This window comes from Pteropus alecto, unplaced genomic scaffold (assembly GCF_000325575.1).
Source record: "Pteropus alecto unplaced genomic scaffold, ASM32557v1 scaffold199, whole genome shotgun sequence".
Classification (NCBI taxonomy): Eukaryota; Metazoa; Chordata; class Mammalia; order Chiroptera; family Pteropodidae; genus Pteropus; species Pteropus alecto.
Genome location: NW_006442489.1, coordinates 275,761 through 299,618, shown reverse-complemented (window position 1 = coordinate 299,618; position 23,858 = coordinate 275,761). Strand labels below are relative to the sequence as shown.

At 40.5% G+C, this 23,858-nt stretch overlaps 1 protein-coding gene across 3 annotated transcripts in view; it reads right to left on the bottom strand.

Annotated features, from left to right (window-relative positions):
• ABHD12 (abhydrolase domain containing 12) overlaps positions 1-23,858 on the bottom strand; it is a 61,748-nt gene that overhangs the window by 13,572 nt on the left and 24,318 nt on the right. For all 3 annotated transcript variants that reach the window (XM_015596819.2, XM_006921502.3, XM_015596820.2), the window contains exons 2-4: positions 11,215-11,339; positions 4,624-4,729; positions 2,082-2,201 (exon numbers count right to left, since the gene is read on the bottom strand). In XM_015596819.2, the coding sequence (XP_015452305.1) occupies positions 2,082-2,201; positions 4,624-4,729; positions 11,215-11,339 (351 nt within the window). The remainder of the gene's footprint in view (positions 1-2,081; positions 2,202-4,623; positions 4,730-11,214; positions 11,340-23,858) is intronic.

Below are 23,858 nucleotides of genomic sequence, written 5' to 3'. Positions count from 1 at the left end.
CACCAAAGCAGGGACAGGGCAACCTCAGGACAGGAAAGTGTGTCAGCAGGCAGGATCACCCTCTTCAGGCTTCTCAGCTGTTTTCCTTTTTCATAATGAGCATTTTGGCCATTTCGGGTGTGTGTAGGGAGAGGTAAGGTAGAGGGAGGGAGTGTCCTTGGGAGAGACAAGGATGAGATGAAGGAGGGAACCATATAATGCAGACACAAAAATAAAAAGAAATACAAAAGGAAATATTGTACAATGTTTTCCATTATCTTTGAAAGAGTTCATGGTGGTCTTATCTAAATTTTCCAAATTCTCTACCCTGAGAAAAAAGAAGGATTTAGAGCATAACACAAGAGCGACTGTAACCCAGGGGTCTGGATCTCAGGTTGCCTCATGAGTCTTGACAAAGAGCAGGGGCTGGCAAGATCTGCAACACAGACAGTCTCTGGGGCAGTGGGAGGGAGCAGCAAACCTTTCAAAGTCACAATATTCCTTTAAACCTACAGTTATAGGCAGATTTTATCTTTTTTACCATGTGATTGTCATTGCTTAACTGAACCTGATTCACAGTAACCTACACAATCCTCTCATTTATAGAAAAATGCTACAGAGCTGTTTGTAGTCACTTGCTCTTTGAAAAGAGAAGAGAAACCCTCTGTAACACGTCCCAAAGAAGCAAGCAAGCAGCCAAATACACACATGATTCAGTAGCTAGGCACTCTACACCCTTGGCTCAGAAACCATCTTTTTGGGCCATACTTCCTGAACTTCCTACATGTCCTCTGTGCAGCCCCTCTGCCCAGATATCCACTGTGGCCTGCTTTTCCCTCCAGAAAGGCCCATGCATTTTTCTCCTTGCTGGTTCTGCCTATAAAATGACCACCCCACCAGCCCACCACCATGGCCAAGGTACCAGGAGGTGGCCTTGCCTCCTGCCAGCTCCTTGCTAGCACACTCTCTCTCAGATGACCTATGGCAGCTGCAGCAATAGTGACCTTCCTAGGGATTTCAGGCAATGCTTTCTTCAAAAGATGCACTTCCTCCTTTGCCTCTGCTGGCTATCTCACAGAGACTCTTCTGAGCAAGGCTGACCACATGAGTGGAAGGAGCCTTCTTTAAACCAAGTATGGTAGCTCCAATCTCAATTAGTTTGAAGGACATGCCATCAAAGCCGCTCCTGAAAAGAACCTGGGATAAACCCGGGAAAGGGTTTTTACCTGCTATAGACAGTTGTGCTTCATCATTGGCCCAGCAAGATGCACTGGCACTGCTGGCTTACAGGTGGAAGCAGAGAACTCACCCAAATAACCCTGACCTGACAATATGGTGGGGCCACCTCAGAGGACAAGCCTGTCTATGCACACTCAGCTGGGGTCTCTTTGCTGGCCTCCCTCTGCTTTTAGCCATCCCTCTTTCAATGTCACCCCTGCCCTTTCTCGGCACTTGCTGCCCTTTCCAGGAATTGCTCTTCCTCCTCCAGCAAGGTACGCCTGCCAGAAAGTGCATGCCAACAAGCTTGTAATCCTCGGACAGGACTGACAGATGCTGCTATTGAACAAGAGACAACTTTCCTCGGGGCATGCTGTGGCCCTGAAGGGTCACAATGACCCCTCCTCTGAGGGACCACCATTTCCTTACCCACTGAGAAAACCTGTTTCCTAAATCATGGGACCTCAGACACTTTGCTTTTTAAAATAAGTCAGGAAGAAAGACACATCTCCCTTCAGGCAAGGATCTGGGTCACAATGACAGATGCAGCCTCCTTCATTCTACCCCAGCACAAGCTTCAGATAAGGGGTTTCTGTGCAAAGCTTCCTACATCTGCTTAACATGGTGGTTCCCAAGAAAACAGGGCCTGGGCCCACTTTGCACACAGTCCTGGCTTTGCTCTGAGCCTGTGGGAACACTGCTTCATGTAAGTTTTACTTAAACTCCTTTCCATAAACCCCATAGGAACTTTGTCTTTTCCTCTATTCCCCTTCCTGCCCACTCCCTCATTGCAGAGGGTCAGTAAACCCTACTGGGCTAGGTCACTCCCACCCACAAAGGAGATAGCAGTGCAGGGAGACCATACATGGGCTCTTGTTCCTCACCTGGTACCTGCATTCCCATGCAGGTACAGGATGATAGGGTAACTGGAAGCCAAGGCATCCTCGTACCACATCTGGTCCTTCCCTTGGGCAGTCTTCCACCAGACAGTGGGGACAGTGTGCCTGAAAACAGAAGCAGAAGGAAATGCACAATCACATGATGATGTCCAAGAAACAAATGTGGAGCTGAAGTCACAACTGAGCAGAGAGCAGGAGGACAGGTGTGCTGGAAAGGCAAACTATCCCTATTACCAGAATAAATAACTACGGAATGTTAAGCTGTAGAAATGGCTCTGACAACTTAAGTAGATTTCCAGCCTTGCAAATGGGCCTCCCTGGGCTACAGAGGCTTACACTGGTAGCAGTTACCAGGGGTAGGAGCTGGCTATTTCTCCAGTAGGAACTGGAAGCTCTGTGAGGGATCAGACACCAGGCCTTTACCTGGACTAGCACAGAATGAGCATTTAATAAATACTAGCTGAGCAAACAGCACTTCCTCTTATACATACCCATATTTTTAAGCAGCACACAATTTAAGCCACAGCGTACCTAAGACAGCATTATGCTGTCACATGTGCTAATTTAGCAACAGCGATCTTTGTGAGCTGCACTAGAAGCCTGTCCACCCTGACACCATTTCTAATATAGGGCACATTCCAGAGCCTGCTTGTAAGTCACCCTGGAGCCTGCTCGTAAGTCACTCATGCCTGCAGGAGGAGGTGTCACAGGCCGTCCCACTGTGTGGGTGAGCTCATGCAGCATATTCCACAGCTGAAGACTCAGTCTACGTTGCCAAACCCTTCTTCAAAGAGATGCTCCATTAATCTTAACTCAGGCCACACCAAATACTGTTAATCTACGACGAGGCTCTGAATTAATAAGGTTGTTCTGTAAAATTTATTTAAATTAATTAGCAATAATCCTTAAAATACTACAATAAATGGCCAATTTCTTATTTTCTAGCTCTTAATTTTCGGCACTTCAGTTCTAATGTATCTTTCTGACCTGTTCCAGAGGATCACATTTTGGGTGGTTCTGATCCCTGTAAATATTACTCTCCTACAATTACAAACCTATGGGACTGAAGGTATATTTTAAAGTTACTGGGGGCTGATGTGCTTCCAGTAGCCAGCCTACCCCAAACTTTGGGCACTTGACAAAGGCCCAGGAAGCTCCCAGATAGAGGGGTAGGGACCTATCCCGGGGCTCTCTTCTCTACTGCCAGGTGGACAACTATGCTCACACACAAGCAGCTGAGAATAAGCTGATGGCCAAGCAAACCCTCAGCTTTCCTCCAAGCCTTTGCTGTTAGGCGGATCTGATGAGGTACCTGCCAGGTGGAGGCAGCTGGTGAACAGAGCCTACTACTGCCCAAGGGCCCACATCATCCTCACAACAGCACAGGACACAGACGTGGGCAGATGCCTACCAGCACAAAGCATGGCTATCACTATCTTGAGACTCGCTATTATTGTCACTAAATACAACTTTCTTGGGTAACTGCTATGAAAGAAGTACTGACTAAACTCCCATGTCTTCAAAGCACACAGACCCTCATTAAGTACCAGGCGGGCCAACCAATTCCCACCAAATGGCCCTAAGCAAAACATGTCAAGCTTCTGACTAAAGATGGAAACGCAAGGTGTCCTGCATGTCACAGTGGTTAGCGAATACTAAATTAAATCAAATTGAAAATGACAAAAGACTCTAGAGTCCCAAGCATCAACTCCTATGAATAAAAATCTTCCTTCTCATTTTATGTTCTTTACCCAGGACCATTATTAGAAATGCCCAAACTTCCTCGCAATCTACACTGGGAAGCTATTCATAGCATTTCATTTAGAAGCTTCTCACATACTCAGTGGTTTTGAGAGACTTTATGGCTACTGAAAAAGAAACCAAGCTAGATTAAGAGGCAGTGATTCAGAGTGATTCTGAGAGAAAAAAGAAAACATCACAGAAAGGTTGATCAATTTTGATTTAGTTGTTCAAAAACATCCATTTGTTCATGGGGGTGGGGGGAAACATTAAAACATATTCTAGGGACAAAGAAGTCACAGAGCTTAATTCAAATTTAAGGCTATGAAAAGTAAATACTAAGAAGATAGCAAACACCACCATTATCAAATGCCAAAAATGCTGTATGTGAAAAGAAATCAAGCTGTTTTCATTTAGACATTCCTTTCTCTGGAAAGAAATGATATATTTCAAACCTGTGCTCACAATTCTGTGCTTATATTCTTTTTTTTCCTAGCTTTTTCTTTCTCCCTGGAAATAAGGCTTTGTACAAAAAGCAATCTAGTTCACAAGGCTATTTGAAAACCTCAGAATTGTTTGGTGCCATCACATCATGCTCCATTAGGATCGAATTTAGCGGAGCTCTTTGCTTTTGAAATAAAGTGAATAAAGATAAAAATGGACAGGGAACAGTTTCAGAGACTGCTGTCAAGGACAACACTGGCCATGTGAAACAGGGCTCTTCCTGCTTCCTGGAGAGTTCACAAAGTGGGTACCTTGGCTATGAGGCACTTGGCCAAATACTCACCAGACTCCAATGGTTATATCTTCCTCTGGCTGGAGGTAGTAATTGCAGGTGTGATTCAAACCTTGATCCTGTGGTTTTTTCAAGTCAATGAAATAGGGAACCCTCACTGTGGGGGACAAAGAGATGGAAACCAGGATTAATGGGGGTGGATGGACAGACACACGGACACACGGACACACGGACACACGGACACACACACACACACACACACACACACGGCAGAGGCAAAGCTCTCAAAAAGTGCCAAGTCCTTTCCAACACAATATTTCCAGGTGTGCCAGGGCCCTCCAGCCTCAGGTAAGGTTGTATGCAAGCCTGCTCTGAGACACTGTCATATACCTACAGATCCTCCAGCAAGGGTGAGGTCTGAGTAGAGACTGACCCACCGAAGGCTGTTCATGGTGTGAAAAGATACAAATGAAGAAATGAAAGATCCATGAAAGGCTTGAAGATCAGCCTGGCCATGAAACAGGCTGGAGATAAGGAGCCAGTGAGGCCTCTAGAAGCAGCTCAGGTAAGCTGTGACTGAAGGCTGGAGCCAGGGTGCTGGTGGGAGGGATGGTGAGAAAGGTGACAGATGGTATGTTCTGGATCTGCAGCCACAGGACTTGACAATCAACTGAATGTGGGTGTGCACCAGTTAAGTGGGATCCTAAAGTTCTGTCACTTAATGTTGTCACTAGTGTTGTCACTTAATGAAGAAAGGATGGCAGAAGATAAGGCATGGGTGCAGGGAAGCGGACGAATCCACAGAACCCATCCAGAGCTGAATACAGTTAAGTGAAGCAATACAGCAGGAACCCTAAATGTAACAAGTGATCTGTCAATAGGGCAGAGTTCTGTGGTGCACCCACACTATGGACAATCCTGTGGTCATCAGACAGAGACTGATTGAGATCCACTGACCGGAGGATTACAGGTAGGTAAGAAGAGCAGGTAAGAAGCAATAAGATCACAGTGTTGGCTGCAAAATCCCATACTGTTATTAAAAAACAAGCAAAGAACATCAACATCAATAACAAAAACATCCATGTGTGGCTTGAAAGAAATACAGAAAGACACATGCCAGGCTGTTAACAAAAGTGTGTGTGTATGTATGTGTGTGTGTGTGTGTGTGTGTGGGGGGGTGATGCTTAATATTCCCCTTATATATCACTGAATTTTATTGCTTGTGGTAAACATAATATTCGAAGATATATTCAGTTGAAAACTGAAAAACTTAAAACCCAAAATTCAAAACCTTGAGGTGGAATGTATTCATTTTATAAAATGGCACCTCCCAAAGAATAGTATGGTCCTGACTTCTAGCTGATTCCACCTTCTATATGGAAGCCACACACATCTTTATAGTTTTCTTTGGTGAAGAGAATTATTTCATTAAATAACCTCAAACATCTATGTGGTGTAAAAAGCCAAGTGTGCTCATCTCCCACCCCTGTCCCCTTCCTGAGCTACTCATCAACATCCTGTTCCAGGGCCTTTGCATTTGCTATCCCCTCTCTGCCTGAAAGCTCTCTGCCCTACATACCTGCACATCTAGCTGTCACTTCCTGAAATATCACCTTGGCTCAGTACACATTTGCTGAAGAAATGAAATATCCAATTCCTGAGAACATACTCTTTTTCCTCCGAAATTCTCTGAGCAAATATTTCAGACCACATACGGAGACAAATCCTCCCACTAGGGCTGTTGTTCGTACCTCCAGCTTTTTATTCCATCTCATCTCCAAGAAACAGGCTAAATTTTTAAAACTTTATTTTCTCTCAAAAGAAAAATGGCAAAGGAGGTGGCATCGCGTTTCCTGGTGCACCCACCATGCTGGCACCGTGCTGTTCGTGCCCTCCCACAGTGCTGCCTATAATCTGCGTACCTTCCCTAAAATAGGCTGGTATCACTGCCCTTTCATAGTTCTTGTTACATCATCAGCTCACATGCGACAGAACTGGAATTTGCACCCAGGCAGCCCGACTCCATGATCTACACTCTTGACTAATCAGACAGGAAGTCAGAAAGGTAATCTCGCTCTAATTCTTGTTGGTATCAAATGCCTTGTTATGGGTTGACTTGTGCTCCCCACCTCCAAAAATACACTGAAGTCCTCAGAATGTGATCTTATTTGGAAATAGGATCTTTACAGAGGTAATCAATCTTAAATGAGGTCATTAGGTAGACTCCAATCCAATGTAACTGGCATCCTTATCAAAAGCCAAGGAACACCATGGATTGCTGGCTACCACCAGAAGCTGAGAAGAGGCAAAGAAGGAGCCCACCCAGAGTCCCAGGAAGCATGACACTGTAGACACTCTTTTCAGACTTCTAGCCTCTAGAACTGGGAGAAAATAGATTTCTGTTGTTTTAAGTCCACCAGTTTGTGGTATTTGTTATTACACCCTGGGACCAAATGTAGCCATGCTATGGAGTTCAGATTTTACTCTGGCCTGTTATACTATAGATCTCTGAGAAGGCTTCTGACCACAGAGAAGGACTGGGAAGGGCTTTTGTATCTTGTGCTGTTTCAGACACAGGCACCTACTTTTGTGGTCTCCATTCTGTGACTTTGTTCCATACTATGGAAGGTGAAGGCTCTAACTGGATATGCCTGTTCCTCATATGACAAATGTGAAGTGAAATGACTTCCTCATTAAAGCTCTGAATATCCAAACTTGGTGCCCACTGTCAACCCCACACCCAGATTCACTCAATCAATTCTGCTCTTAAGTCTGGAATTACCCACTACTCCTCAGCCCCAGTGCCAAACAGAAGGGCTGAGGGCACTTGGCTTTTGCTGGCTCAGCTTTTAGGCCTTGGCTGGTTCTGTGTCTGGAGAGAAGGCGGCCAGTTATGTACACACTATCTCAGAGCTCAGAGGACTCCACTCATGAAAAGAGTTTATGAAGATTAGTAGCTAATCCTGAAAGCATCCAAACCCCAGAAATCTAGGAACTGAGAAACCAGTTTCCATATGCCAAGATAGGCTCATTGCACAAAGGTTGTCTTCCAGTTCACTTTTATTTCTGTTTTACAAACAATGGTAAAAAAAAAAGGAGGCAGTGAATGTGTCAAGTCCTGCAGATGCTACCCATGAGTCAGTCTTTCCTTCTAGCTAATGGGAGGCCCCTGGTCAGTCCTGGGGTCAGACAGCCCCAGAGAGCAGGCGCCAGAGAAACCACTTGGCCACTAATGGTGTAAGTGAGCAGAAATGCCACAGAGCAAAGAAATGGGATACAGGAGATCCAGGGTGACCTGAGAGGGGTCACAGGAGGGAACACAGCTCACTCCTGCTGGCTAGGAACAGGTGGGCCCAGGCACCTCTGACCTACCATGTAGTCATATCCCTTCGTCCTACTGACTGTGGGATGCTGGCTAGAGCCCACTCTCTGGGCCCCTGCATTATCCACAGGGTTGGAGTGGGAACAGAGCACATGGCCTACTGGCAGTCCACTGTGAGTACAAGTTCCACTTTACACAGAGCTTGACTGTATGACTCAGGAATGCAATACACAGGCCTCCCATGCCAGTGGGTCAGCAAGGCCCATCCAGTTGCACGGATCTAGACCTCAGGCTTCTCCTTCTTCCCAGTTTGCATTATCTACCCTCTGGCTACATCTACCAATTATAAGCAACCACAATCATCAATGGGCATAATTTAGAAAGGATCCTGCACAAATGATTCTCAGTGAATTAATACATGAATGAAAACAATCTACTCTGTCATCCTTTCTTTAATCAATCAGGAAAATATTTGATACTGTGAGAGGCTGAAACTACTTAACTGCTTTTCTGATTGCCTGAAGATTTTAAATACTGGGGCTATACCTCATCCCAGTCACTGAGCAAGGAACAACTCTGAAACTCTGGATGATGTGTAGTACCAACAAGGGGAGGGCTGAGAGGGCTCTCTGGGTTTTATCAAATTCCAATTCCATGATGCGGGCTGTAGGGGCTTCCATAAGAAGAAAAGGGATAGAAAAGAAAGCTATCAGAGGTTAACAGAAACTGCTACAAGGAAGGAGAAAGAGGAGGCTTAAGGATTGTTCTGGCAACTGCTGAGGTTAGTTGGCTGGCCTTTTGCTTTTAATTCAAATGTCTACATAATTAATATGTCTAACCTATTTCCAAAAAGACCCAAGGCAATGTGCAGAGAGGAGAAGTTCTGTGCCGGCCTCTGAACCAAAACATTCCTTTTCGCCAGGAGATAGTTCTATATCTGAGGGCAAAAGAACTACCGCAAGTAATGAAAAGCACAAACGTTTATCTTTATTAGTAAGACTCGGACAAAAGATCAGTTTTTTTAATTTACTCAGAATGATTTTCACTTTCTTCTTCATTGCCGTTCAGGGACTTACAGTTTATCTTTTGGTTTTAGAATGATCATGTATTTTTTTTTTTGCGTATGAAAATATATTTAAAGTAGAATAATGCCTTAAATCACAGGTGCTAAGCTTCTTCTAAAGCTTATCTAATTTATATATCTGGTTTCAGACAGATTTACTGTGAACTTTAGGATACATTCTTTAACCACGTTTTGAGGCCCAAAAGGTTGTTACACTTCCTTTAATGTCCAAAAAAAAATCCACAGGCTCATGATTCACATCTTGAGGAGACAAGAAAAGAGATGCCACCCCAGAAGTGTGATGCAAAACTGCCGTGTCACTGCAGGGCAGCACTGAAGACCGCCATCTCCTCTGCAGGGAAAAGAGGGCACAGACAATTAACTAAATATCTCCTTTAAAAACACTGTCATAGATGATCCAACTCCCATGCAGCAAACACGTGGAAGAAAGATTTAGGGACCAGCATATCCCTGGAGGGCACGGGGAGGTCCCATTGCCCAAGCCATAGCCCATCTCTTCTGTGCCATGGGGGATGGAATAGGAGAACTCAAAGTTATGCTCCTGTAGAACATCCTGCCATTTCATTAGGAAATCAACAGAGCAAAATCTGTGGGCTGTGTCTAAAGTAGCCCAAATAACTGATCTGAAGAAAGCCAATTTAATTCAAATATTTGCTGGGACTCCACCATGTAGCAGGCCTCACAGAGCAGCATGCCACACACACCAGCTGCCACAAAGGCATCAGCCCAAGGTACCTGGAGGCCTGCAAAGTTGGAAAAGCCACACAGGGTCAATTCTAAGCTCTCTGCTTTCAGGAAATCTGCAGCCCTAAGCTTCATATTTATATGCAAACTCAATCTCTCTTCTGTGCTGGAATGACTATGAACATTTAAGGGACAATAAATGTCAGAAAAACAAAACAAAATTCCCTTGATTTTTAAATTTGTGCTTCTTACAAGTGGCAAAAACTTAGAGATGACAAATTCCTAGGCATTCAGTTATGTTTCTGTTAGAAAAATCAAATGCCTCTTAGTATACTACATGTATTTTACAGTTAATTTAAGAAACCAAATAAAAAACTTATTTTGGATTTATGAAATATTAAATATTGACCTTATAATTGTTGTTCCTCTTCCTACTGTTCCTCTTTAGAACAGAAATTACCTTTTAACCAGTGACCTCCAAGTTTTGGTCAATAAATCAATTATACACTTAACAACCCAAACTTGTATGCCCAGACACCTACAGAGCTGGGAGCACTTGTGTAACTATAGATGAGGGGCTCAGAGCCTTATGACACGCCCACTCCCAGTGCCACCCACAGACCATCTGAACACCTCTTGTCTGTCCTCCACTTGGTCTTCAGGCTCTTCCTCCTCCCTCCTCTCTACCAGCTCCCCTGCTACCCCCACAGCATTGGCCCAAGCTTCCCAAGCCTCTAAGCTCCCAAACACATAAGGTTCAAATCTACTCTTTTCAAACCGGCATAGCCAAAGCACATGTACAGAGATCGCCTCATCCGGTTCAAATGCTACCTGTACCCAAGACCATCATTTAGAGAGCGCCATGTTCTACCCTCAAACTGCTAACACCCGCACATATACTCCCAGCCCTCTTAACCTCACCTTGTAGGTGTGAAATGGTGCTCCTTAAAAAAGAAATACTCCCAGGAATCATATACCTTTTATTTCATATGCTTGATACTTCTGCGCCTTTCTCCTCCTACTTGTAAAAAAGTAAATATAAAGCACGAAAAAGAAAGAAACCCACCTTTGGAATATATGAGGTCTAAGATAACTCAAGGAGACTACAACACCTACAAAGCCAGTATATAATTCCACAGAAACCAAAATATGTCAGGCTTTTTTAAGTGAAAAGAAAATCAGATTTTTTAAAAGAAAAAGGCCTAATTACTATTTGTTAAAAGTGGTCATCTTTTCCAAGACAGTTAACTCTCTAGACTGCACAACTGACAAAGAATCTCCTATATAACAGCTTCAGGAGGCTTTCCATTTTGTGAACCTCACCTAAAGAAAACCCCCCACCAAGCAATAGTCATCTGTGTATACGAATGCCAGCCCCGAAAAGCAATGCACTCCTTATAAACAGCCTTTAACTGGGAGGAGGTGCAAGGGAACTTTCTGGGTAAAGAAATGTTCTATCTCTTGATCTGGGTGGTGAGTATATAAATATATAAACCACTGTAAAAATAAACTCTTACTAAAATTAAAGAAAAAATGGACACATGGCACTTACCAAAATTCAAGAAAATCAGTTTGGCCTGTATCCCAGGACATAGTTTGATGAGAAATGGAATGGCAATGTATAACCCCAAAACATAGAGAAGTATCTTCCTCAGTCGGAACCACAGGCCCTTTCGCCTGCAAGAGAAAGGCAATTAACAGGTCAAAGGCAATAGATGAATTTTGCTACAGTTTATTAATAATATTATCAAAATCACTAAGATCCACACATCTTTTCCCACAAGAAAACTGCCAGTATTAAGAATAGTCTAACACCTGCTTTTGTTAATTATTTTAAGTAGTCTTTTAATTTGATCTTAGAACACTACTGTAGAGGTAAAATTTTTTTCCTGAAAGCCAAAGAAACAGTCCTGATGATTTCCTATGCTCATCCTGGGATGAAAACACAGCACAGACATCGGATATTCAGAAAGTGCCCAACCTGATATCACACTATGGCTGCAACTTCATCTCATAAGAGAGTGAGTGGCTGCCTGTGGGCCTTGTGATCAATTGCCCTCCTACAAGGCAGCCACTGGCATGTGTTACCCATTAGGTCCTTGAAAAAAGAGCATACATCAGCAGCACCTGCCCAACTAGGTCCTGGGAGGGAACAAGGGACTGAGAACAAGACTGCATGGCCATCACTGCATGTCCTGCCACTTCTGCCCTTGTTGCCCCTGGCCCCTTCTTCAGGCACCTCAGGCCAGGTCATCATCCCAGGGTCTCAAGATACTCTTCTAATCTCTACCCAGCTCTGAGCCTTCCTCATCCTGTTCCCAATCCCCTTTCAAAAATGTCCTTAGCCCAGAGATTCTTCGTCTTAGACTAAGGGCCTCTCTATAATGAAAAAATTGAGGACCCCAAAGAGCTTCTGTTTATATGTTTATATGTATTACTATTTGTCATAAGAGAAGTTAAAACAAAGAAAATTTGAAAATATCTATTCATGAATCTAATAATAACAATAAACAACCCATTACATTAATATAATTAACATTTGTTATGAAAAGTGATTATATTTTCCAATACAAAAACTTTTAGTGAGAAGAGTGGCATTAATATTTTTACAAATTTCTTTTAGGCAGACAGCTTAAGAGAAGACAGATGGATTCTTGTATTTGTTTTCGCACTCAATCTTGTTGCAATACTATACTATACTATACACATCATGTAGTATCTGGAAGACTCCATAGTGCTCCATGAGAGAATGAGAGTGAAAAAGGCAAATAACATCTTAGTATTATTATGAAAATCATTTTGACCTTACAGACACTCTAAAATGATTTCATGGACCCTCATAAGCCCCTAGTGCAGTCTTGGGAACCACTATTCTAACTTACCATATCAAGTAAAATCTTAGTGGGACTAGTTATTTCTGGACTATTTCAAAAAAAATTTTTAAGGTGGTTTTAAAAACATACCTGAAACTGCTGATACATGCAATAGAGATGCATTGCAAAGGGAGCTCCCATAAGACTGTCAGCTGATTTCTCAAAGGAAGGCCAGACGGGCTTGGTACAAAATATTCAATGTGATGAAAACCCAGGATTTACAACCAAGAATTCTTTATCCAGCAAAACTATCATTTAGAGTCGAAAGACAGATAAAGAGCTTCCCAGGCAAAAATAAGCTAAAGGAATTCATCAACTCCAAGCTAGTATTACAGAAAATGTTGGAGGGACTTCTTTAAGAAGAAAAAACATGTATTGAAACATGAAGAATGGTAATAACTACATATCCATCAACAAGTACCTCAAATGGAAAAGAATTAAGTGTTCCAACCAAAAGATAGAGTGGCTGAATGGATAAGAAAACAAGACCCCTATATATGCTGCCGACAAGAGACTCACTTCAGATTAAAAGACACACACAGACTGAAAGGAAGGAGATGGAAAAAGATATTGCCTTGATGGACCTAGATGGTAATGTGCTGAATGAAGTAAGTCAGATAAAGACAAATACCACATGATTTCACATGCATGTGGAATCTAAAGAACAAAATAAACAACAACAAAAAATAAAAACAAACTCATAGATAAAGAGAATATTTTGAGAGATACTAGATGGGAGGGGGATTGGGGAAACAGTAAAAAAGGGGAAAGGGACTAAGAAGTAAAATGGATAGATATAAAATAGTCATGGAGATATAATAAGTGGCATAAGGAAAATAATCAGCAATGTTGTAAAAAATATGTAAGGGGGAAGAGGAGTACTAGATGGGATGACCACTTCGTGAGTTATATAGATCTCAAATCACTATGCTGTAAAATTGAAACATATATTATTGTATGCAAACTATAATTGAAAAAAAAAACCTCATTGAATTGTACAATGTAAATATGAACACCTAATTGTCTATTATACTTCAATAAAGCTGGAGGAAAAAAGTTTAGACATAAGAAATGCAAAATTGATTAAGAAATCCAAGAGCTGTTTATTCAAGAAAAAGCAAGAAATAGATTGTTTGGGGCTAGGAAGAGAATATAGAAAATTAAGGATCAGGTAGGTGAGATAACTACAAAAGAAAATTTTTCTTCTTTAATAGAGAATATCATGTACTTTGCTAAACTAATAAAATTTTATAATTCAACAATACATATCATTTTCTAAGAAAATATAAATGGTGAAAATTCACTCAAAGTTTTAGGGGAAAAAATTGAATAAAACCTATATCCAAAGGAGGTACTGGATAAAGCTACCAAAGAATTACATCCCTGAAGGACACTAAGCCCCAAAAGACTGACAGGCATTTCCCCCTAACTTTTAAGAAACAGATAATTATCATATCATACCATCTGTGGCAGAACACGGACAACAAAGCAGAATGTTCAAAGTCAAAGCTTGTTTTAGTATAATGGACAAATAGAATCAATCCAGCACCACACACACCAAGAAAAAACTACCAATGAATTTCAAATATGAATAGAGATACAATAATCCTGAAAGTATAAAAGCAAATTCGGTAGGAATGTCAAATAATGCAGCTACTATGGAAAACAGTTTGGTGGTTCCTCAAAAAGATAAACACAGAATTACCATATGATCCAGTTATTCTAATCCTAAGTAAATATTCAAAAGAATTCAAAGCAGTGATTCAAACAAGATACCTCCAGACAAATGTTCATGGTTGTATTCACAACAGCCAAAAAGTGGAAACAATGAATAAACAAAATGTGACATACACATACAGTGGAATATTATTCAGCCATAAAAATGAAATTCTGATACATGCTACAACATAGATGAACCTTAAAAACATTATGCTGATTGAATAAGCCAGACACAAAAGGCCAAAGACTTAGTGATTTCACTTACATGAGGTACCTTGACTAGGCAAATTCATACAGAAAGAAAGTAAAATATTGTTTACTAGTAGCTGGGGGGTGGAATGGGAAGAAGGAGTTAATGTTTAATGGAAACAGAGATTGTTTGGAATGACCAAAAAGTTCTAGAAATGAATAGTGGTGATGTTGCACAATGTGAATGTATTTAGTGTCACTGAATTATACACTTAAAAGTGGTTAAATGGTAAAATTTATATTATGTTTTATTCCAATTAAAGAAAAATCAAATTCAGGGAACATAAAAGATTAACATAATATGACCACATACATTTTACCCCAGGAGCATAAGGATCAACCATGGGAGTAGCCAGAGAATAAAAGAAAGGTGCTAAAGAGGTTAATAAAGTTCAATATGTAGTCCTAATAATAAATACTTAATAAAATAGGAATAGGGGACATTCCCTTAAGATGATAATATTCACACATATCTCAAATCAATAATCAAAACCAAGCAGTACTCAGGGTAAACCACCAGACAGAGATAGGATGTTCACTATCATCAGAATGATTTAACATTATTCTGAAATGTAATTTAAAACAGTAAGGCAAGAGAAAATACAAATTATAACTATAAAATTGAAAGAGAAAAAGTAGTTGATAGTTTGTCTATTTAAAAAAAAATCCAAAAGACTCAACTGAAAAACTGTTTAAAATTAATGACTGAGAAAGTGACTACTTGTCAAATAAATTCCATTAACTTTCCTACATACCAGGATTTACAAATTAAAATATGCTGTGGGAAAAGGTCCATATCACAATAGAAAAAAAAATTTTTAATTCCCCAAAAACCAGCTTAACAAGAAACGAGAAAACTACAGTACTCAAGTCAGGATTATGAAGTAACATTTGGTATAATGATAAAATGCTATGTTCTTTGGTGAAAAGATTTAATATTTCAAGATGTCTTTTCTCTTTTTGATGCTATCGTACATGGAATTGTGTTCTTAATTTTATTTTTGGACTGTTCATTGCAAATGTGTAGAAATACTATTGATTTTGTATATTGACCCTGTATCCTAAAAACTTGCTTAACTTTGTTTATGAATTCTAATAGTCTTTTAGTAGATTCTTTAGGATTTTCTATATATAAGATTATTTCACCTGCAAATATAGTTTTATATCTTCCCTTCCAATCCAGATGCCTTTTACTTCTTGCCTAACTGCCCTAGCTAGAATCTCCAATAGTTTGAATAGAAGTGGTAAAAATAGACATCCTTGTCTTATTCCTGATATTAGGAGAAACCATTCATTCTCTCATTGTTATGTATGTTAGCTATGAGGTTTTTGTAGATGTCCTTTATCAGGCTAAGGAAGTTCCCTTCTATTCCTAGTTTGAGTGTTTTTATTATGAAAGGGTATTAAATTTTGTCAAATTGTTTTTCTGTATCTATCGAGATGACTGTGTGGTTTTTCTCCTTTATTCTATCAATATGATGTATTTCATTGATTGATTTTTGGATGTTAAACTGACCTCGCATTCCTGAAATAAATCTCATTTGTTCATGGTGTATAGTACTTTTTATATATTTCTGGATTTGGTTTGCAAGTATTTTGTTGAAGATATTTGTACCTATATTTATAAGAGATACTGACTGTAGCTTTGTTTTCTTGTGATGACTTTGGGGATTGAGAAGTGTTTCCTCTTTTTTTTTTTTTTTGGAAGAGTTTGTGAAGAACTGGTATTAATTTTTCTATAAACTTTTGGCAGAATTTACCAGGCATGGGTTTTTCTTTGTATTTTTTTTTTAAACTAATTTAATCTCCTTACTTGTTATAGGTCCATTCAGAGTTCCTGTTTCTTAAGTCAGTTTCAGCAGTTTGTGTTTTAGGACTTTGCCCATTTCATCTAAATTATCTAATTTAGTGGCATAGAATTGTTTAAAGTATTCTCTTATGATCCTTTTATTTCCGTAAGGTTGGTAGTGATGTCCCAACTTTTATTTCTGATTTTAGTTATTTGCATCTTCTTTCTTTTTCTCTTGGTCAGTCTAGCTAAAGGTTTGTCAATTTTGGTTTTCTTTTCAGAGAACTAACTTTTTGTTTCACTGATTTTCTCTATTGTTTTTCTATTCTTTATTTCATTAATTTCCACTTGACTCTATTATTTCCTTCATTCTACTTATTTTAGATTTAGTTTGTTTTTCTTTTTCCAGTGTTTTAAGGTAGGTTAGCTTTTTGATTTGAGATCTTTTTAAAATATTGGTATTTACAGTTATAAATTTCTAAGTACTGCTTTAGCTACATCCCATAAGTTTTGATATGTTGTGTCTTCATTGTTTTCATTCATCTCAAAGCAGTTTCTAACTTCCCTTGTGATTTCTTCCTTGATCTATTTGGTTATAAGGTGCCTATTCTCAAGAAATTAATGACCCTTAATATAGGGGAGGCAGTTTAAATATATGAAACCCTAGTTGCTAGCACTGACATTGGGATGCTGAAAAAAAAATTCACTGAATTGGCTTTAGTATGTACTAAGAGCTAAAACCTTCAGTTTGAATGATTTCAATATGGGGCAGGGCAGAAGAAGGGGAAGACTGGAGAGAAAGCTAGAAGGTAACAGCTGCTCCTGGGGAACAGAAGGAAGTCTTATATAGTGATGCAAACTCAGATGCTACCAGGGACCAAGTAGGTTAATGGAAATACAGGAAGTAGTCTCCTCTCAGATGATAGGAGATCTAAGGCAGATGTTTTCACTTTGAAGTAATCTTTATACCATTTCTGGTGGGTTATCAGTCCCCACAGTGAGGATCCTGAAGCTACTGTGCCCACCCACTAGCAGAGGGCTAGTATGTAGCATAGGAGTAGGGAAGTTGGGCAGGCTTCCATTCCTGAAGTGACTGGCAGTCATGCGAGAACTTGAGGATCAGACTTTTCCCCTTTAAACATGTTTTTGGATAATACTGAACCAGTATTCTTCAATTTCTTTTGTGTTTGGCCCTCGTAAGAATTTTAAAACTGTGTATCTCTTTGCACAACTTCAAACTGACATCTAAGATTTGTTATAAGTTTAAATAGTTGCAAAAGACATAATTTTGCTACACAGTAAATACTGATAATTTTAAATATATAACTCTTAAATGTATGCAACAAAATCAAAATACCACAGCAACTTAATACCTACCAGCATCCTTTTGAAAATAGATGAATAAGCCATTTATTAGGTCAGAAAATTTTAGCGGTTTTTCTCCTTAAATTTGTATTCCCATTTTACTTCACAAATAGAATAGTAACCTACTGTAGCATATTTTATGCTTCAAACTATTTGTTGATATTCCTGTCATATCCTATGAACAAAAATATGTATATAAATAGAAATGGAAAAAATTTAAATATCTGCAGAAAATTTTTCTCCCAACAGTGGCATCACTGGGTCTGGCCATTTTTCTTCTCCAACATGAACTCCTTCCAGCAAGGACCTTGTTTGTCATTTTTGTCCCTGAGAAACTTAACTCAATGCTGCACCTATAATTTGTGCTCAGTGGATCTTTGAACAAAGAATTATGGTCTCATGATTATTAAAGCAGATAAATTATCACAACCATAACCATCTTTTCTGGCTCCCACTGCACTTAAAGAGTTCCACATTTTTTTTTCTGTTTCAGTTTGTCTCAAAAACTGGGAAGAAGTTACTCTGGTTGACAGTCACTTGGCTGTGTATTAGAATCTTCTGGGAAGTTTACAAAATACCAATGCCTGGGCCCTGCCTCCGATATTCTAGTTTTATTGACCTTGAGTGTAATATGGCCATTAGTCTCTATCTCATGACTTCTATTATCTTTAAAAAAGTTATCCACAGTATCTAACAAGTAAACAAACACATTTATTAAATTGATAGGCTAAATGAAGATACTACTAAGAAACAAATTGTATCTCTCAAGTTCAGGATACAGTTTTCTAAAACTGGTTTTTTATTCATTGCAATATCTATACAAAATATTTCTCAAAATTAAAATTAATTTTAATTAAAAAATATGTAGCCTTCAAAATTGGTAATTTTAAATTAGCAGCTCTATCATCCTGTAGTTCTCCCATAACCAAGTATACAGGATAAATTTAAAGAATTTGTAGATGAAAATGAGCTGGTTTTAAAACTGAACTATCACTAAGTAAGACAAAAACAATAATCAAAATAAGTCACACCTATCATATGTTTTTAATGCTTTTCCCTATTCTAGAGCTGAAAGCAAGCCTCATTTTCTTTCTGGAAAACAGATGCCATTTTTAATATACCTTTAAAGTTAACTCCCAAAGTTTGAACAAGTACCTGTAAATTAAAGAACTCAAAGAGGAAATTTAAAAAATAAGCAAATTTATAAGCAGAATATGCAACCTTATTTTCTACTTGTTCTAAAACACATGCTTGAGAATATGGTGACTTCTTCCTGCACATTCAGAAGTACACAAATAAAGAGTCCAGAGCAGAAAATACAGCCAAACCAAAGCCTATCCCATCCATCCTCTGTACAGGGTAGGTGGCCACTGGGTCCACTTTACAGCAGGACTGGGAACATTATTTTCTATCCCTAGTAATCAAACCTAGAACTCTTGCTGGAGAATAACTGTGATTTCATGAAGGCTGAGGAAAGAAGCAAGTGGCAGAGGTGTAGAAAAATCAAATTTGTCCTGGGCCTAGAGACCGCAGCTTGCCCACCCAGCCAGCAGCTCCCTGTGTACCTCAGGAGTCACCACCCACTTCACCTTCAGGGTCTTTCCATTTATTTCTGAAGAGCCAAACTCAATGCCAATGGTGCTTTGTGCTCACTTAATACTTCACACCCAGGAAAAACAGGCTGTGTACAAGACATACTATTCACATGGGAATGAACACAGCCTATCTTTCCTGATGTCTTAGATGAGGACCTTCTTGTATCACACTATTCAAACAGACAGACAGGATCCCAAGAAGCCTGGGGAATGTAGCAATACCACAGAAACCCAGCAGCCAAACTACTGAGTACACAAAATCTAATGCAAGACAGGATTGTATTTCAGAAAAAAAAATTAAGGTTATACAGTATTAGGAAAAAAATTAATTTGTCTGGTTTGCTCAGCTTTTGCCCATCCCTTCCATTTTCTTAGAATGCCAGTGTTCAGACTCCCTCTGGCAGTTCAGAATTAGAAAACTGCCCTAATTGCAAGTCTGTATGTTCTCTTATCTGACTTTGCTTTCTCTTTCATCTCTTTCTTCTGCTTCTGTGCCTTCTAAAGAGATATTCAAATATAATTAAACTGCTTTGAACAATGAAGAGATCTTTTCTAAGAAATCTAAATCATCAAAGACTTTGTACTTGGAACAGGAAATGGAAAAAATAATGGTCTGGTCATTCCCAAAAGGCCCCAACCCTCAAATAAATGCTATCACATCCTTGCTAAGCTACAGCTGGATCTTCTGGGTATGATACTAAACCAACTGGTGTAATGAAGTGAATTGTTTTCTATCCTGTCCACCCACAAACTGGAAAACACAATGCAGGATGTCAAGACTAGCAGAGATTCACTTTCATTCTCTGCTGTCACATATCAACAAACAGACAAACAAACAAACAAACAGGTAGACAACAAATGAAGATTTTAAAACATATATCCCTGTCCTTGATTTTAAGGGAAATATAGAAAAAAGAATGAGGCTGAGCCTATCAAGCTTAAGGAGAAATGCTGTGACTCTGAACTCAAACTAAGAAAGCTTCCTATCAGATGAAATTGTTACTTCGTTTTTATTTTTACCATTTCCTGCTAAAAGAGAAAAACATTTTCTTTGAATGAATTTAAAAGGTATATTTTTAAAAAGATTTTTCAATGCATGTCACCAAATAAAAGTTGTCACTTACACTTTAAGGAGTCTATCTTCTTTTTCACTACTTTGACCGTGAAACTAGGGCAATAATATGAAGCAATGATAGGCACATTTGCTAGAGAACAGAAGCCAAAACTAGAGCACGGAAGCCCAAAAGATAATCTTTATTAAGGAAACCTTCAGTAAATGAGGTTGTTTATATAAATGTAGTTCCTGCACTTGGAGCTGAAAAAGAAAAGTATACCTTAAGTGTGTTATCTAGAACTTTTCAGTAAAATAGCATCTGAAAAACTCAAAAGGAAAAACAACATCCAAGGTCAGGCCCCCACAGTAACTCCTGCTTGTTGTCTCTACACCTGAAACTGCTAAGGTTTCACTTTTCAAGCTTCCTCTGAGAGGCAGCTGGCACAAGCGCTCAGAGTCCCCTTAAATTGCCATATATCGATAAACATTCGGTGTTTGTGAGATTCTCTATTCAACTGAAGCCTGTCTGCTTACATACAGTGGCTTTCCCATGCCTTGATTTGGCACCCAAGGTTTACAACTGTCGAGAACGGGCCACCTTCACTTTCCTAGGGGTGTGATCTCAGCCAGCACGCCCCCTGCTGCCGGGAACATTGTCACCTCTCCATCATCAGGACCAGAGCCTTTCATGTGCCAACCTGGGGACCAACTCTGCTTGCACAGCATCTCCATCAGACTCCCTCAAATGGGCCACAGACGAGAGACACACAACTCAGTAAAAGTGAAGAAGGACCAGAGGCAAGGACCCCCATATTATGAGCTTCACAGCATTCCCAGCTTCACTTCTTCTTACCCTATAGATTATAACCACAGACAAACATAATTTCTTTAATAAAGTTTTTTCTTTTTACCTTGATTCAAGTTAGTTTTGCCCAGATAAAGGCTTTATGACTAGTTTGCTTTCTTCCCCATCCTTGTCTTCTGCCTGCTCTTTAAATCATTAAGCTTTAGGACATGATTAATTGAGCCTCCAGTCTATAATCATTACGGCACATAGACTTCAATTAAACTTTAGACCAACTGTTTTAGCCAAGATATTGTGTTCTAGCTTTCAGTTCCATCAAGGCAGAAGGTCATGGGATCAGATGGGATGGCGCCATGGCTGATTCCAGAACTAGACATAATGAATGATCAACTACATCAACCCCCCCTTTAGTTGTCCAATCAGCAGCACCCATGAGCCCAACTCTCTTATGAGTTTCCATGACCAATGATTTTTTTTCCCTATATAATCTGTACTCCAGAGATATTGGGGTAGCGATAGCCCACCTGTTCTCCAGGAATTGCAATTCTCTAATGAACATTTATTCTAAATAGCCCGACTCCTGTGTCAGTCTATTGGCTGGACAGCAGGCAGGTAGAAGGAGCTCCAGACTCATTTGCCCTCCAGTAACAAAAGGGCTGGAGCTAAGGGAAAACTGGTGAGAATAAGGAGCAGGCCTTGCCGAGTAGGGAGGTGCAGGACTGGTGCCTGCTTCCTCTCTGATTTACAATTTGATAGTGATTTGCTTTTCATCTTACTGTTTCTGGGATAGATGATTCCTCCACCAGGGGAGGGAACAGAGTGCTGGGCAAAAACCCAATCTGGAAATAACAGCCCCCTCAGGCAGTTGGGGCCTCAATGTGTGATTCCCTCTAGAGTGAGAACTGGGTGGAGGAAGTGTGCAGCACAGCACTCCCAACCCTAGGCTTCTGTGTGAGAGCAAGGGGCTGAGCTGAGCTCCCAAACCCCTGGGCATACTGACTCCCAGAGCCTGTTTCTTCTGTAATGGCATCTGTGTGAAGGTCGTTCGTTGTGCAGAGTAAATGAACAAGGAAGTGAAATGCTCAGTACTGAGTCTTGCATATGGAGCAGGCAACACTGAACTGAAAGGGCCTCCGCCAGGGCTGGGAGAGAGGCAAACACATCCTGGCTTTGTCCAGCTCTCACTGACACTGGCCCCTTTCTTGGCTAAACTATCCAGCTGAGCTATAATTTCTTGCTCTGGTATCTTAAATTACAATTACTCTTCAACCACATTAGTGCTTTAAAAGCAGTTTGATGCTTTAGAAATGACTCCAGTAATGCCGTGTGCAGCATGAGAAGGGAAGCTAGGCTGCAAGCAGGTGCAGGGCTGCTGTGGGGCTGCCAGCCAACTCAGGGAACTCCACTCAGCCCTGGTAGCTCACTTCAGTCCTGAGGTCAATGACACCTCATAGCCAAGTTAAAAGACCTTCCTGGAGAAGATGTGCTTGAACAGCTTCTGCCCAAGGTCCCCCAGGGCATGCCCAAAACTAAGAAAAGGAGGGCTCAGTTTCTGTGCTGCACAAGCGCAGTGCTGCTCCACTGTCATCAGCTACAAATAGCAGAGTCTGTCAGTTCCACAGAACTATGTAGCTTGCCAGTGCCACGTACCAGTTATCTCTTGTTCTCTTTGGGCCCGTGGTAGAATGGCACATCCCCTCCCCCTTTAAAGTCAGGGGCAGCCAAGTGACTCAACTTTGGTCAAGGAAACAGAAAAGCAGTGAGTATAAAAGCAGTGAGTATAAAAGCAGAAGAGATTGTATCACTTCTGGGTGGACATTTCAGGAGCAGTCACTGCTAATGAGATGGAGGACCCACTGGGCTGGCTCCCTGAGTGACCACAATGAGCAGGGCGGAAGCAGGACACGTTATGGGACCAAGAAACACTTCCGTGAGCGGGGGGTTCTGCAGCATGACCTGCTCTACCCTGACCTATACTTGTTTCTTTACCTGAACTGAGGGCCCTCAGGTAAGATTAACAATGTGAAGACCTGAAAGGACTGGGCTGCAGGTCCATACTTCTATCTATCTCTTTGGCATCTCCATTTGGAGTTCCACAGGCGAGTCAAAAATAATTTGTCTAGTATATGTGCTGCCGAAGTGAGCACCAAAAATAACTTGTCTAAAACCAAATTCTTGATCTTTCATGCTTTCCCACCCCTAAACCTACTTCTCCTCTGGATTCTCCATCTCAGCAAACACAATTTGCCCCAGAAGTCATCCTGACATGCCCTTCCTACACATCATTTTTGTCCCTATCTCCACTTCCAATCCATACCAAGTCTCTAAAACATATTTCAAATCCATCTACCTCTTGTCATTTCAACTGCTGTCTCTCCAGTCCAGGACAGCAGCATGTCTTGCCCAGACCACAGAGCAGTCTCAAACCTTTTTGATTATATGTTTGATTAGTAACATTTTGAAGCAAACCTTCAATACATACTTATTAAATTATACATATGCATAATCGGTCTGTATGTGTATGTTAGTTCATTTCTAAATATGAATATAATCAGAAATCCCACTATTTCCTTCACATATCCCAGTGACTGTGTCTCATATATCCCTGGGTGAACCCACCCTACTTTGGAGACCAATACCTAGGCCTTCTGAAAAAACCTCCTAAATGGACCCCCATCTCAATGCCCACCCACTTGAGAATCTCTAATCTCTGGGGTTCCTTGTGCTGAGAATGGAGGGAAAAGCCT